Here is a 15889-nt window from a genome sequence, read left to right as displayed (position 1 = left end):
TTGTCCCCCATTTTCCCCCACTCGTTTGGCCCCATCCCGCCTTTCCTCTGTCCTCACTTCCGCTCGCCCCCATTTTCCCCCCCCCATTTCTTCCGCCGCCTCACTCCCTTGCCCGCCCTTTCCCTATCCTTCCCTCATTTCTCTTCTCTCCCCATTTTGTCCGCTCGCCTTTTCTCTTCTTTCCTGCTCTTTTCTCCTCCTTTCCCGCCTATTTGTCTCCCTCCCTTCTTCTCCCTCCTTTTCCTGCTTTTGCCCATTTCTTCTCTCTGCTCTTCTATTTCTCTTCCTCTCCCATTTCTTCTTGTCTTGCCTCATCTCTCCTTTGTCTTTCTTTCCCTCATTTCTCTCTCTGTCTCCCTCATTTCTGTCTCCCTCTCATTTTGTCTCTTCTCTGCCTCCTTCTCTTTTTTTCTCTGTTCTCATTTCTCTCTCTTTTCCTCTATTTCCTGTCTCTCCTCTTTCTGTCTTTCTCCCTCATCTCCCTTTTTCTTTCCTTCCCATTTCTCTCTTTGTCTCTGCCTCATTTCTCTGCCCCTCCATTTTGTCTCTTCTCTCCTTTTTCTCCGTCTCTCATTTCTCTCTCTTTCTTCCTCATTTCTTTCTCTCCTCTCATTTTTTTCTTGCCTCATCTCTCTTTTTTTCTCTTCTCTTTTCTCTCTCTGTCTCTCCTCTCATTTCTGTCTCTGTCTCTGCCTCTATCTCTCTCTTTGTCTTTCTCTGTCTCTCATTTCTCTCTCCTTCCTCATTTTCTTCTCCTCTCATTTCGTCTCTGTCTCGCCTCCTTCTCTTCCTCTTCTCTCTTTCTTCTCTCGCCTCATTTCTCTGTCTCTCCTCTCATTTTTTCCTTCTCTCCCTTTCTTTCTCTGTCTCTCATTTCCCCTTCTTCTCCACCTCCTCCTCATTTTTCCTGCTCCCCTCCCTTTGTCTTTCTCTGTCTCCTTTCCTTCTTGTCTCTGCCTCTTTTCTGTCTCCCCCATTTCTGTCCTGTCTCTCCTCTCTCCTTCTCTCACTTCCTTCTCTCCTCATTTCTCTGTCTCCTCCTTTTTCTCCCTTTCTTCTCTTTGTCTTTCTCTGTCTCTCATTTCTCTCTCTGCTGCCTCTATTTCTCTGTCTCTCCTCTCATTTTTGTCTCTGTCTCTGCCTCTATCTCTCTCTTTGTCTTTCTCTGTCTCTCATTTCTCTCTCTCTGTCTCTGCCTCTATTTCTCTGTCTCTCCTCTCATTTTTGTCTCTGTCTCTGCCTCTCTCTCTTTGTCTCTCTTTCTCTTCCTTCTCTGTCTTTTCCTCCTCCATTTTGTCTCTCCCTCATCTCCTCTTTTTTCTCTGTCCCCCTTCCTCCTTGTCTCCCCTTTTCTCTTCCTCCTCTTTTCTGTCCTTCTCTCCCCTCTTTTTCTTTCTCTGTCTCCATTTCCTCTCTGTCTCGCCTCATTTCTCGTCTCCTCTCTTTTGTCTCTGCTCTCCTCTTTCTCCGTCCTCATTTCTCTCTCTCTGCTCTCCTTTTCCGTCTCTCCTTCTTTTTTCTCTCCTCTTCTCTTTTCTTTCTTTCTTCTTTCTCTCTCTCTGTCTCTGCCTCTATTTCTCTGTCTCTCCTCTCATTTCTGTCTCTTCTCCCTCTTCTCTTTTGTTTTCTCTGTCTTTCCCGCCCATTCTCTCCCTTGAAGGACGAGTTTTTGCTGGTTCTGTTAACTTTTGGGACGGGCCAACCCCTCCCAAAGCAAAAAAGCCCCTCCCATGACAGCTCCGCCCTCAGAATGGCAGCCCAGGTGAGCCCCTTGGCCTGGGCCTTGGATTCCCCCACCTCCTTCCATCTGGTCTGAGTCCTGTTGGATCTTTTGTCCCTTGTGGCTTCGAAGCAATTGTTTCCCTGGCTCCGTTCTGCATGGGCGAACATGGCTCTTTCCACGAATCTCTGCCTTCGTTGTACATGTTGTTTCTTACAGATCTGGTTGCCCCCCCCCTCCCCGCTCCCAAGCCCCGCCCGCCCTCTGGCTTCCATCTCCTGTCCAGAGCTTGCTCTGTAAGCCTGTTTGCACGTTGTCCCCCATTCGATCGGAAGCTTCTCGAAAACTGCCTTTTTCCTCTTTGTATCCTGGGCACTTAGCCCAGTTCCTGGCCCAGAGTAGGTGCTTAATACACTGATTCTTGATTGACTATTATCCCACCACATTCAGGTGCCACAACTTGCTTAGCCCTCGCCCAACTCCTCTCCTTTGCTTCCAATCCTTAGTTATCTGAAAAATGTTTGGGGTTTTCCTGGCCCCCGGGAGCCTCCTTTAAGGGGCTTTAATTTTTTTTTTAATTTTAAAAGGTTTCCCCTTAAACCACATCCCCAAAATTCTTAATTTTTACTTTACATAACCCTTCCAAATTCCTTCCTTTTTTCCCTCCCTCCTCCTTTTTCCCTTCCTTTTCTCTTCCTCCTCCCTTTTCCTTTCCTTCTTCCCCCTTTCTTCTTTCTTTCCTCCTTCCTTTCCTTCCTTCCCTCCTTCTTCCCCTCCTTTCTTCCTCCCCCTCCCTCCCCTCCTTCCTTTCCTCCTCCTCCCTTTTTTTTCCTTCCTTCTTTTCCTCCCTCCCCCCCTTCTTCCCCCCCCCCTTCCCCTTTTTTCCCTTTTTTTCCTTTTTTTTCCCTTTTTCTTCTTTTTTCCTTTCTTTTTCTTTTTTTTCTTTTTCTTTCTTTCTTTCTTTCTTCTTCTTTCTTTCCTTCTTCCTTTCCTTCCTTCCTTCCTTCCCTTCCTTCTTCCTTCCTTCCCTTTCTTTCTCCCCTCCTCCTTCCTTCCTTTTTCCCCCTCCCCCCCCCCCTCCTTCTTTCCTTCCTTCTTCCCCCTTCCTTCCCTTCCTCCTTCCTTCCCTTTCCCCCCTTTTTTTCCTTCCCTTCCCTCCCCTTTTCCCCCTCCCCTTCCCCTTCCTTCCTTCCTTCCTTCCTTCCCTTTTCCTTCCTTCCTTCCTTTTTTTTCCTTTTTCCCCCCTTTCCCTTTTTTTTTTTTTCCTTTTTTTTTTTCCTTTCCCCTTCCCCTTCCCCCCCCCCTTTTCCCCCCCTTTTCCCCCTCCCCTTTTTTCCCTTTCCCTTTTTTTCCCCCCTTTTTTTTTCTTTTCCTTTCCCCTTTCTCCCCTCCCTTTCCCCCCCTTTTTTTTTTTTTTTTCCCCCCCTTTTTCCTGTCCCCCCTTTTTTCCTTTCCCTTTTTTTTTTTTCCTTTTTTTCCCCTTTTTCCCCTTTTCCCCCCCCTTTTTTTTCCTTCCCTTTCTTTTCCCTTTCCCTTTTCCCCCTCCCTTTCCCCCCCTCTTCCCCCCCCCTTTTCCCCCCCCCCCTTTCTTTCCCCTTTTTTTTTTTCCCCCCTTTCCTTTTTCCCTTTCCCCCTCTTTTTCCCTTTTTTTTTCCCCCCCTTTTTCCCCCTTTTGCTTTTTCCCCCCCCTTTTTCCCTCCCCCCCCTTTTTTTTTTCCCCCCTTTCCCTTTTTTTTCCCCCCCCCCTTTTTTCCCCCTTTTCCTTTCCCCTTTTTCCCCTTTTCCCCCCCCCTTTTTCCCTTTCCCTTTTTTTTCTTTTCCCCTTTTCCCTTTTCCCCTTTTTCTTCCTCCCCCTTTTCCCCCCCCCCCGGCCTCCCCCCCTTTTCCCTTTTCCCTTTCCCTTTTTCCTCCCTTTTCCCCCCTTCCCCCGGGGTTTCCCCCCCTTTTTTGGGGGTTGGGCCCTTCCCCTTGGGGGGTCTGGGGGAAAGTGGGGCCCCCCTTTTTCCCCGGGGGGGGGGAAGGCCCTTTAGGGCCCGGACCGGGGGGAGCCGGCCCAACCGGGGGCCTCCCCCACCGGGGGGAAAGTTCGTTTTAAACCCTGGGGGCAAGGCCCCAAAATGTCTGGCCCCGCCCCTGGGGAATTCTTAAAGGGATGGGAAAGGGCGGGGGAAGATTTTCCGGGTCCAACCTGGAAGGGCCCGGGGCCCGGGGGCGGGGGGGGGTCCGGGGCCAGGTCCCCCCCGGGCCCCGGGGGCCTTCCCCAGGGGCCTCCCCCGGGGTTTTCCCCCGGGGTGGTTTACCCCGCCCGGGGGGGAAAGGGGGGGCCCTTAGGGCTGGGGCCCCCCGCCCCCCTCCCAAAGGCCAAAAATTTGTCTCCCGGGGGCTTTGGGGGTTAACCCCCCGCCCCGCCCCCGGGTTTTAAACCCCCGGGCGCCCGGGATGGGGCCGGACCTGGGGCTCGGGGGGGGGGGGGAGGGGGGGCCCCCGCTTGGTGGCCCCCGGAGCCGGGAAGGGGGGGGGCCCCCCCGGGGGGTTAGGGGGGGCCCCCCCAGCCCCACCCCAACAAACCCCCTGGGTTACAAACCAGCTCCCCCAACCCGGTTAAGGACCCCGACGGGAGCCGGGAGGAACTTTCCGGGCCCGAACCCCTTTAAGGCTGAGAGGGGGGGGAGGGCTAGCCCCGCCCGCCCCGGGGGGAAGGCCCCTTTCCCCCGGGGCCCGCCCGCCCCCCGCCCCCCTTTTGGGGGGGGGTTTCATTTGGCACCGCCCGCCGGGTCCCGCTTCCCGGGGGGGGGGAAGGGGGGGTGACCCCGGGGGGCTGAAACCCCAGGCTAGATAAGGAACCCACCCCCGGGCCCCCCCCCCCCCCCGAGGGGCGAGGGGGGGCAGAGTGCCGGGGGCAAGTGCCCGGGGCCAACCGGGGGCCCAGGGTTCCTGGGGCCCAAGGCCGGGAAAACCCGGGGCAAACCAAAGGGGGGCCCCGGGTCCAGAATTCCGGGGCCCACCCGGGGTCCAAATGTTGGGGGCCCGGGGGGGGCCAGGGGCCTTTCGCCCGTCCCCCCTTGTTTTGCCCCCTTGGGTGGGGATGGGGGAGGGGGGGTTTTAAGGGAAAAAGAGGGCCCCCCTCCCCCCCCCCATTTCTCCTTTTGGGCCCAAAGCCCCCTTTTGTCCCGGGGGAAAAGAACCCCTAAGGCCGAGAAGCCCCCAGGCCCCTTGGGCGGGGGGGGGGGCCCCAGGTTTGGGGCCCCGGGGTAGGGGGGGGGATGGGGCCCCTTGATGGGGGCCGCCCGGGACCGGGGGGGGGGGAGTGGGCCTTTGGGAGCGGTTTTCAGGTGGGGCGGGGGAAGGGGGTTCGCCCCGGCGGGCCCCTGCCCTCGGGGCCCCAAACTCTGTGGGCCCGGGAAGCCCCGCCCCTGGGGGCCCAAGGCCGCCCCGGCCCGGGGGGGCGCCCGGGGGTTTTCCAGGGGCCCCCGGGGGGCAACTGGAAAGCCCTCTGGGCAGGGGGGGGAGGCCCCTCATTTGGGGACCCCCCCAGGGCGGGGGCCCCCCCCCCGGGGGGGCCCGGGGGTTCCCCAAAGGCCAGGCGTGGGGGGCCTGGGGTCCGGGGGGGGGTACCGCCGCCCCCCCCCCCCCCTGGCGGGAGATTCGGGGAGGTGGGGCACTGGCGCCGGGGCCCTGGAAAGAAAGCCTCCCCCGGGCCCCCCTCCCTTCCCCTCCCCGGGGCCCGAGGGCCGGGAGGCCGGGGGGGAGGTGGGGGGGGGAGGCCCCCCTCCTTTGAGGGGGGGGGGGGGATCCCCCCCCCCGTAGGGCCCTGGAGGGCCCACCCCCCCCCCCCCCGGGGGGCTTGGGGGGCAGTTCCCGGGGCCCCCCGGGGGGGGCCCGGGGGGCCCGGGGGGGACGGGCGTTTCCCTCCCCGGGGGGCCCCCCAACCCTAAAACCTTGGGCCCGGGGGGCCGGATGGGGCCCGGGGCCTCCATTGGGTGGGGGAGGAAGCCCGCCGGGGAACCTTCCTGGAAATGGGGGGGGGGCCCGGAGGCTGGGGAAGGGGGAGCTGCCCGGCCGTCCTCGGGCACCGACTGGCCCAGTCTGCACTGGGCTCCTGGCGTGTCGGCCCCTGGTCCCGGCGCTGACCAGAGAGCCCCCATGTCCCCCAGCTCTGTCCTCACCTTTGGCTTCAGCCCCACATCTGGGTCACAGAAGTGAATGGGGCTCGTCTGCCTCCCATCTCATACCTGGGGAAACTGAGTCTCAGAGAACAGGGAGGTCCCCACCAGGAGCGGGTGCAGGGGGGACATGAAGAAGCTGCTTAGTCCCCCCCCCCCCGCTGAGAGCCCTGAGCTGGGGCTAGAGAAGCCCCTGCCACCTTCTCCTGCTCCTGCAGACACAGGGGTGGGGACCAGCCGCCCCTTTCCTGCTCCCAACTGCCCACCTGAAGGGTCCCCTCTGAGATGGGGGGGGGGCAGTGCAGGTCCAGACCCGGCAGGGGAAACCGAGCTCGGGCCCTTCCGCAGCCTCAGCCAAGCCCGGCCCCAGGGTCAGGCCCCCGGGGGAGGGAGGCGCCCTGAGCTGGGGACACTTCTGAGGGGACCCAGAGCGGGCAGAGGCAGCGCCCTCAGGCACGTGAGCCCCTGGGTGGGCGCCGCCGGAGGCCTTTCTGAACCTCCCTTCTGAAGCTGGGGGGGGGGCTGGGAGGCCGAGCTCTCCCTCCCCCCCCACCGCAGTCCCAGGGCTCCCTGGGGGAGGGGGCACCACCTGCCTGGCGCCAGCTGTGCTTCTCCTGCCAGTCTGGGAGCCTGGGGGGCCGCAGCTCCTCCTCTGGCTGGCTCCCTCCCAAGGCAGTGAGAGGGCCCAGATAGTGTTTCTCTTGGGTTGGGGGGGGGGGAACGCTCCGTGTTCCTGCTGCAGTCACAGGGGGGGATCGGGCCCCTCAGACAAGCCCACGGCAAACCATCCTCCAAGCGGGAATGGGGGGGCCGCCAGTCCCCCGCTCCCCCGGGGCCTGGCCACAGACTTCCAGGGTCCAGGGCCAGGGGAGGAAGACTTGGCCAAGAAGAGCCCTTCCATGCGGGAGAGAAGATGGGGGCGGAGAGGAGAGCCTTGGAGGGGCTGGGGACCGGGCAGTGCTTGGCCACTCTCTGCCCCGGCGCGGGGCTGCCCCGGCTGCAGTGGGCGCTTGTCGGCTGCCTCGGCCCCCCAAGCTCGGCCCCGTGGGGTGTAGGGAGGCTCCCAAGGTGGCTGCAGGTTGGGGGGATGGGCGGTGAGCTCTCCTGCTGCCCCCGGGGGTGACCCCCCGAGCCCGGGCCCCCTCACTTGGCAGATGGGACCACGGAGGTCCTTCCTGCTCTTTGGCCCCTTTATCCCATGAAACAGTTGGCAGACCCCCTGGGACCCTCCCTTGTCTGGTGGGGGGCGCCCCCTTTAGGCCCCTCATGCCCCAGAGAGCCTCAGGGAAGAGGTGCCGAATGGCTCAGTGGGTAGGAGCGGGGGGGTGATGGAGGAGGGACCACAGCTCGTACCCCCAACCCTCTGGTTCCCCGAGACCCCGAGAGCAGAGTCTGGGAAGCCCCAAATGAGCGAGGAGCCAGACAGGCAGTTGGCTTAGCCAGCGTAGCTGGACCATGTGGCCCCCACACTGGCTTTGGGTTTGCCTGAGACACCCGGTCGGGTCCCCCACGATGCCGGCTCCTGGCTCGGCCTGAATGTGGTGGGTAGAGGTGGGAAGGCCGGTGGGCACTCCCCGGTTACCCAGGGCGGGCCGGGTAGCCCCCCCTTCCCCACTCGGCCTTGGCCCCGCCCATCCCCACCTGGGAGTCTCTCCCCCTCCCCGGGCCCCGAGCCAGAGGGGGCTGGCGGGGGCCTGGCCCACTGTGTGACCCCCCCGCCCCCGGTGCAGTCCCCGAGGTTCATCGGCAGGCGGCAGAGCCTCATCGAAGACGCTCGCAAGGAGAGAGAGGCGGCTGTGGCGGCGGCGGCGGCCGAAGCCTCCGGGGACCCGCTGGACGCCATTGTCTTTGAGGAGAAGGACGGGAAGGCCCTCCTCAACCTCTTCTTCACCCTGAAGACGGCCAAGTCCACGCCGCTGTCCCGGGCCCTGAAGGTGTTCGAGGTGAGACAGCGGGGCTCTCCCGGCCCCGGGGGCACAGGCCCCTGTGCGGTTCTGGGGCGAGCTCGGACAGGTCCGGGAGGGGCCGGGGCGGGTCAGGCCGGGGCCGGTGACTGACCTCCCTAACGGAAGGCTATCAGACTGAAAGATGGCCAGCGTAGACACGGGAGGGACTTGGCAGGTTGTGGGAGGAGCCCCCTCCTCTCAGGCACTTAAGGCTCGAGAAGGGAAAGTCGATGTGACAAAGGTCACACAGCCCATAAACAGGCAGATCTGGGATTCGAACTCGGCTCCTCTGTGCTTGGGTCCCCTTGGCTGAGACGCCTCCCTGGAAGGGTGGGATTTGCCTGGGAAGAAAAGGCTTTGTGGGAAGCGGAGGAAGGCCCTGGCCACTGTCCCTCTGTCGCCCTGCCCCCTGCCCTGGGGAGACAGCCAGTCCTCCTGTGACGAGGTGGGGGGACATGATGTCACGTGGTGGGGACTGCAGGGCTGAGGGGCAAGCTGGGAAGGGAAGAGTATGTGTGTGTGTGTGTGTGTGTGTGTGTGTGTGTGTGTGTGGAGAGAAGGAGGAAGGGAGGACAGAACGGGAGGAGAAGGACAAACAGAGGAGAACAGAACAGAGGGAGGGCAAGGTGGGAGGAACAGAGACAGAGAAGACAAGAGGAAGGGGGAGGACAGGGAGGACAGAGAAAGGAAGGAAAGGAAGGAGAGGAGGAGAAGAGGAGGAAGGAGAGGAAGGAACAGAGGACACAGGAGGCAAGAGGCGGGACAGGGGGACGGAAGGAGACAGGAAGGACGGAGGGGGACAGGAAGGCAGGGGACAGGAGACAGAGGAAGGGAAGGAGACAGGAGACAGAGAGGGGAGACAGGGGGAGAGGAGGAGGAAGAGGAACAGGAAGACAGAAGAGACAGAGGACAGAAGAGAGAGAGGACAGAGGACAGAGGAACGGAGAAGGGGACGGAAAGAGAGGAAGGAGAGGAGAAGGAAAGAGGAGAGACAGAAGAAGAGGAGAGACAGAGACAGAGAACAGAGAGAGAAGAGAGACAGAGGCCAGAGGGAGAGGAAGAGACAGAGAAACAGAGACAAGACAGAGAAGAACAGGTGCCGGTGTCTGTGTTAGGTACATGTGTCTGCACATGTCTGGGGGGGATTGTGCCCTTTGTGCAGCAGGGAGTGTGTCTGCTGTGAGTGCCAGAGTCCGCCCGGCCCCGCGTGGGAACGGCCGCTGCCTGGGGCCGCGCAGGTGCCAGGTTGGACCCCCCCTCCCCCCCCTAAGTTTCGGTCCGCCGGGGACCAGCCGCTAATGGGAAGTGGCTGTCACGATGGCCGGTTATGCGATGAGCGCGGGCAGGCGGGGGGAGGGCCGCCGCCTGCATGGGTGGGGGCGGGGAGGGCGCGCGGGGCTCCGGGCTCTCTCCGCCCCACCCGGGACAGCGCCCGCCCTTCGGCTGCCACAAAGGAGGCTCTCGATCAGCTGCCCAGCGGCCCAAGGGCGGGTCCTGGAAGCCCGGAGACAGTCCCGACCCCGCCAACAGGAAGGAAACTAGGGCCGGGGGAGGGGGGGAGGGGTGGCAAAGACCCACAGATGGCAGGACTCAAACCCGGGCCAGACCCCGCTCCCCCCACAGGCTCACCCCCTCCCTCCCCCCTTCCTCCGGCTTGGGGCTGGTGGCGCAGGGACCTGGGACTCAGACCGCACGGGCCCCCTGCCTTCCCCCCTCAGGCCGCAGCCCTTTCACCCATGACCTGCCTCCGGCTGCGCCCAGGGAACAGGGGGGTCTGGGGAAGCGCCTCGGAACACTAGGCAGGTCTTTTCTTGGGGGCGGGGGGCAGGATGAACCGCTCGCTTTTCCCTCTGGCCCAACTGCCCTGACAGAGAAAGAGCGGGGCGCAGGCCGCTGTGCCTTTGGAAGGCGGGCCCGGTCTGCGCCAGCGCCGCCTTCCCCGCGAGCGGTGCCGGCCCCACTCCGGGCCGCCCAGAGGAGCAAAGTGGCGGGAAGCGGCTCCCACCTTCCTCTGTCCCCCCCAGACGTTCGAAGCCAAGATCCACCACCTGGAGACGAGGACCAACAGGAAGGCCCAGGAGGCGCGTGAAATAAATTCTTCGTGCTCGGGGTCCCACAGCAGCGACCTGGGCACCTTGGTCAGCTCCGTCCGGAGGGTGTGTGACGAAGTGCGCAGCGCCAAGGAGGACAAGCGTGAGTCCCGCTCTGCCCCGCACCGCGCTCCAAGCTGGAAGTACCCCGCGCGCCCGCCCTTCCTTCTCTCCCTCCTTCCTTCCTCCCTCCCTCCTTCCCCTCCCTCCCTCCCTCCTCTCTCCCTCCCCCTCCTCTCTCCCTCCTCTTCCTCTCTCCCTCCCAACTCCCTCCCTCCTCTCTCCCCTCCCTCCCTCCTCCTCTTTCCCTCCCTCCTTTTTTCCTCCCCTCCTTCCTTCCCTCCCCTCCTCCCTCCCTCCACCTCCTCCCTTTCCCTTCCCTCCTCCTCTTTCCCTCCCTCCCTTCCTTTTTCCCTCCCTCCTTCCTTCCTCCCTCCTTCTCTCCCTCCCTTCTTCCTCCCTCCTCCTTCTTCCCTCCTTTCTCTCCTTCCCTTCCCTCCCTCCTTCTCCCTCCTCCTCTTCCTCCTCCCTCCTCCTTTCCTTTTCCTCCCTCCTCCTTTCCTTTCCCTCCTCCCTTCCCTTTTTCCTCCTTTCTTCCCTCCCCAATCTCTCCCCCCCCCCTTCCTTCCCTTCCTCCCTCCTCCCCTTTCCCACTCCTTCTTCCCCTCCTCCCCTTCCTTCTTCCCCCCCCTTCCTTTCGGGACCGCCAGAAAGATGGGGCGGGGTCTGCCCCAAGGAGGCCGGGTCTCCCCTCAGGCCCCGGCCTACCCCCGGTTTGCCTATTTAAACATTTTGGGCTTTGTTGCAACCGCCCTTGCCGGGGGGACCGTTCGGGCCCCCCAAACCCCCCCTTCCCCTTTCAGGAGGGCCTACTTTCCTCCCAGGCCGGGGGGGATCCCAGGGCAATTAGGAAACTTGCTCAGGGAGACCCAGAGGTTTTCCCAATGACCTTTTTGGCTTTCCTTGGGCGCCTTTCTTTTCCCCAAAGTTCCTGGGGGCCCAGGTTCAGAAGGACGTAAACCCTAATTACCAACCCCACCTTACCAAGGCCCCGGGGTTTTCCTCCCTTAGTTCCAGGAGGGCGCCCAGGGGAAACCTGAGGCCCAGGGAGGGGCCCGTTTCAGGCCTTTTCCCTCCTGGCAAATTTGCCAAGGCCCTTTAAATTCGGCCCAGGGAAAGATCCGAATGGCCCAATTGCAAACCATGGTACCCCAAATTCCGGGCCCTCCCCTGGGACCTGGCCCCACCCAGTGGTCGGCCCAGTCCGGGGGCCCCCTTGAAGGGGCTCCGGGCCGGGCCCGGGCCCTGGGCCACCCGGCGCCTCTCCCCTCCCAGGTTTTGGGCCATCCCAGCCCGGGGAGAGGCCCCTTTCCCGCTGACGGAATCCCATTTGGGGAATTTGGGTTACAAGGCCCCCTGGCCCCCAAAAGGCCCCAGTCCTTGGCCCCTGCCCCTTGGGCACCCACCCGGGGCCCGGGAGGAAGGGCCCAACCCATTTGGTCCCCACCCCTAAAAGGGAGGGGGCCTGGCTTGGGAAACCTTGGGAGGAAGGAAGCCCCCTGGGGGCTCTTTCAATGGAGCCCATCCCCAAGTGGAGTAACCCGGGAGATGCCACCCTGGGTGGGAGGGGCCGGGCCGGGGAGGTCCGGGGTGGGGGGCAGGGAGCGGCCTGGAGAAAAGGGCGCAGCCAGGAGGGGCCTCGGGCGCGCCTCGGAAACGGGGGTTGGGAGCAGCCGGTCGGCCCCTCATGGGGAGCTTTGGGGGAAATGGGGGAGACAGCGAGGTGTCAGCATCCACCGGGGCTTCTTGGGCACCAGCTCTGGGGCCGGGGCGGGGCCGAGGCGTAGATGAGACGGGACCTCGGGAGCTCACGCCCCCCACCCTCACCCTCCTAGGAGAGAGGTCTACACCACCCTGAAGAGCCTGTACCCCACCCACGCTTGCCGGGAGCACCTGGAAGCCTTCCAGCTGCTGGAAAGGTTCAGCGGCTACAGCGAGAACAGCATCCCCCAGCTCGAGGACGTGTCCCGCTTTCTGAAGGGTGGGACCACCTGTGTCTCTGGGGGGCAGATGGAGGGGAGGGGAGGGAGGCCTCTCCGGGGGCGGCGGTCGGCCCAGTCCCCCCTTCGAGGGATGAGCAAGGAAGGCGGCTCGTGGGGAGATGGGCGGGGCCTGAGGAGGGCTTTGGGGGAAGGGGGGGCTCGGAGATGGAGGCAGTGAGGCAGCCTGAGGGGGAAGGAAGGGGCCACCGGAGGGGAGGACAGTGAGGAGAGCAGCCTGACTGCGTGGAGGGCAGCTTTCTCATTGGTCGGGCCTCAGGGATGCCCCTCCAAGGCCTCGGGCCCGGTGCAAGCCTTGGGGGCTCCAGCGTCCCTGGGGCCGCGCCAGCTTTGTCTGAGCCTGCACCCATCCCTCCCGGCTGTTTCAGAGAGGACGGGCTTCCAGCTGCGGCCGGTGGCCGGCCTGCTCTCGGCCCGAGACTTCCTGTCCAGCCTGGCCTTCAGGGTGTTCCAGTGTACCCAGTATATCCGGCACGCCTCCTCGCCCATGCATTCCCCGGAGCCGTGAGTATGGCGGGCCTGGCGATGACCATGGCCCCCGACTGCCGCAGGCCCCCCCAGACTGCTGCCCCCCGCTCAGAAGTCTGTCCATCTCTGTCTGGCCTCAAGGACTAGCCCGTGGGCCTCCGCCCTGACCCTGACTCTCTGGCCCAGGGGCCCCGTTCTCCGGGAGTGCCTCAAAGCCCAGGGAGGGACCAGCATCCCCTGGTGTTGGGGTGCGCCACTTCCCACCCAAACCGCCGCTCTTTACAGGCTGACAGATGGGGAAACTGAGTCCCAGAGAGCTTGCCCATCTTTCACATTCACCCAGTGAATGCTTTTTCTTGGTCTAGGGCTGGGGGGGGGGGGCGATTCCACGTTCAATGCAGTTTTGTCCAACAAACATTGTTTAAGCGTTGGCCACACCACAGAACTTGGCGCTGGGGAGGGAGAATGTGGAGGGGAAGCCAGGGTCCCTTCCATCGACCCTCCCCCCAGTAACTGATAACCAGCTCCCCTAGTAAGTGCCTCCGGGAGGCAGGAAAGGGGGGACCCCGTCACAGACCAAGGAAGGCTTCCTGGAGGAAGTGGCCACCAGTTGGACTTCTGTGGCCAGCCACTGGTTAGGGAGACGAGTGTTCTGGGCCCAGGGAGGAAGGCAAGGCAGAAGGCCGTGGGCAACAGCAGGGCTGAAGAAGGGGTCAGGTGGTGGGAGGTGGGGTTAAGATTTCGGGAGCAGCCATCGCTAGGGCCAGAGGGTGGGCGGCGGGGGTCCGGTGTGTCCCGGGGCGGACTGGCAGTCCCCACAGCCTCTCACCAACACCATCTGTTCCTTTATCCTGCCTTCTGGACACCCGTGGGCACCGGGCACAGGGACTGCTGCCATGAGCTGCTGGGGCATGTGCCCATGCTGGCAGATAGGACTTTTGCCCAGTTCTCCCAGGTAAGTCCTGCCATCTTGGCTTTCACAGCCCCAGCACTGCTGCCTGGCATTTAGACTGACCCCTGGGCACTTCCAAGGGCAGGTGCCCAGAAAAGTGCCAGGAGATACTTCCAAGGGCAGGTGCCCAGAAAATTGCCCGGGATACTTGCAAGGGCAGGTGCCCAGAAAAGTGCCGGGGGATACTTGCAAGGGCAGGTGCCCAGAAAAGTGCCCGGGATACTTGCAAGGGCAGGTGCCCAGAAAAGTGCCAGGGGATACTTCCAAGGGAAGGTGCCCAGAAAAGTGCCTGGGATACTTCCAAGGGCAGGTGCCCAGAAAAGTGCCCGGGATACTTCCAAGGGCAGTTGCCCAGAAAAGTGCCTGGGGATACTTCCAAGGGCAGGGGTGTGTGGAGGGAGGGGCAGGCAGGGGTGAGGGGAGAAGCAGGCAGAGTCCAGCTTGGCCCCATGTCACCCTCGCCCCCTCCCAGGACATCGGCCTTGCCTCCCTTGGAGCCACGGACGAGGAGATCGAGAAGCTGGCCACGGTAGGTCCGCCTGGCCAGGGCCAAAGGCCGGGGTTCACGGAGGCTGCTGCGGCGGAGAGGGGAGGATCTGGCTTCGGGCTGGGGTTCTGGGGGTGGGGGGTTAGGGTTAGGGTTGGGGGGTCACTTCAGCCAGAGTCTGACTTTGCAGACTTTAGGACAGAAAAGTTAACCGTTAAGGCTCCCAGAGGGAGGGAGGTGGCCCTGTCTGTCCCAGCCTGGCGGCCCCTCGAGGGCCGGGCTCAGGGCGGCTCCGGCCCTGCTTCTCTAGCATACGCAGTTGAGCGTGGGGTGCACAGGATGTACCTGGAAGGATTTCTTCCTGCTTTACTTTGGGAGGCAGGGGCAGTGGGACCTGACCTACGGAGAGCCCTGAGCTGGAGGGCACAGGAGCAGGGAGGGGGTCCCGCGGGCCAGAGAACGGGCACCCAGTGGTGTCCAGGGGAATGAGGGGGTCCTGTGAGCCAGAGAACGGCGCCCAGTGGTGGCCGGGGGGACGAGAGGGGCCGGAGAGTGAGTGTCCAGCAGCGTCCAGGGGTCCCGAGGGCCATAGAGCGGGCTCCCAGCAGCATCTGGGCGATCTCCTTTCCAGCTCTACTGGTTCACGGTGGAGTTCGGGCTCTGCAAACAGAACGGAGCCATCAAGGCGTACGGGGCCGGCCTCCTGTCCTCCTACGGGGAGCTCATTGTAAGCCTGCCCCTCCCAGCCCCTCTGCCTATGGGCTCCCCCCTTATTCCGAGCCCTCCTCGACCTGCCCGGTCCTCGGGGGCTTTCGCCTTCCTGGGGCGATGGCGCTGAGGCAGAGGGCTGAGGAGGGGGCACTGGGCCGGCTGCCTCCGCGTCCCTCCTGGGGGCACCGTGCCCGCTGCTTTCCCTGCCGGCCCCTGAGCCGTGGCCCACCAGGAGGATGGGATCCCTTGGCACGTCCTCCCCCTGCCCACCTCCCCCGGCCCACCTCCCTCCCTCCCTCTCTGGAGCCCAAGGGCCTCTGCTCATGGAGTGTCTGTAAGTGGAATCCCCCTTCCCAGGTTGGGAAGCGGAGCCCCCAGGAGTCCCCCAGCCAGCTCAGCCGCTGCACACAAACTCCGGGGGCTTAGAACCCCCCCCCCGGAGCTGCCCCAAGCGGAGGGCAGAGCGCCCTGCCCCCCCCCAGCTGCGCCCCGGGCTGCCCTCCCCGCCCGTGCCCTCCGCCAGTGGGGGCGGGGCTGCCTGACGGCCGCGGGTCCTCTTTAGCACTCGCTGTCGGAGGAGCCCGGGTTCCCCAGGTTTAGGCCCGAACCCGCCACCCCGTGCCTGTGCAGGACCAAGACCCTACCAAAGTCCGTGTTTACTTCGTGTCCGGGCTTTAGCAAGACAAAGCTCCGGTGGGAAAGGCCGAGGCGGGGGCCCGCAAGGGCCCGGGCCCCGGGACAGGGCCGGGGGACCGGGGCGGGGGGAGCCGGGGGGGGGGAGCCGGGGCAGGGGGAGGGCCCGGGGCGGGGGGAGCCAGGGCCGGGGAGGGCCGGGAGCCAGGAGCCAGGGGCCGGGGGGGAGCCAGGAGCCGGGGGGCGGGAGGCCCCGGGGGAGGGCCCGGGGGCCCCGGGGCCGGGGCCCAAGGAGCCGGGGGGCCGGGGGCGGGGGAAAGGGCCGGGGCCCGGGGCCCCGGGGGAGGAGGAGCCAGGGCCGGGCGGGGCCGGCCAACCGGCCACCCGCCCAACCTTGGGGCCAACTCCAGGCCGGGGCCTGAGGGGCAAGGGGCCCCGGCAATCGGAACCTCCCCGGGGGCGAGGGGGCCGCCCCTTCCCCCGCACGGAAGGCCGCCGCCGTCCGGGGCCCTTCCCTGGAAAGGTTCGCCCCCTTCCCCTGGGCCCAAGGGTCCCGGAAACCCCTTCCGGAGGAGGCCCCTTGCAAGGGGCGGTCCCGGACAAGGTTCACCTGCTTGGCCCCTTCCAAAAGGCCAAATGAGCCAAACGGCCTTTAGGGT

General features: G+C 63.8%; 1 protein-coding gene across 1 annotated transcript; it reads left to right on the top strand.

The window, feature by feature from the left end:
• The first annotated feature begins 6013 nt into the window (after positions 1–6013).
• Positions 6014–14724, top strand: TH (tyrosine hydroxylase). Its single transcript, XM_031943598.1, has 8 exons — positions 6014–6109; positions 7614–7826; positions 9854–10073; positions 11772–11960; positions 12348–12483; positions 13333–13402; positions 13872–13928; positions 14518–14724. The coding sequence occupies exons 1-8, from the start codon at positions 6014–6016 to the stop codon at positions 14722–14724; spliced, it is 1188 nt and encodes a 395-aa protein (XP_031799458.1).
• The last annotated feature ends 1165 nt before the right edge of the window (positions 14725–15889 follow it).

The sequence above is a fragment of the Sarcophilus harrisii genome, chromosome 6 (assembly GCF_902635505.1).
Source record: "Sarcophilus harrisii chromosome 6, mSarHar1.11, whole genome shotgun sequence".
Lineage (NCBI taxonomy): Eukaryota > Metazoa > Chordata > Mammalia > Dasyuromorphia > Dasyuridae > Sarcophilus > Sarcophilus harrisii.
Note: the sequence above shows the minus strand (reverse complement) of the source record. Positions and strands in the feature narration are given on the sequence as shown.

Coding starts and splice junctions, on each gene's coding strand:
- TH (XM_031943598.1), top strand. CDS start 6,014: ATGAAGAAGCTGCTTAGTCCCCCCCCCCCCGCTGAGAGCCCTGAGCTG. Junction 10,074..11,771: donor AAGCTGGAAGTACCCCGCGC/GCCCGCCCTTCC, acceptor GGCGTAGATGAG/ACGGGACCTCGGGAGCTCAC. Junction 11,961..12,347: donor CGTGTCCCGCTTTCTGAAGG/GTGGGACCACCT, acceptor CGGCTGTTTCAG/AGAGGACGGGCTTCCAGCTG.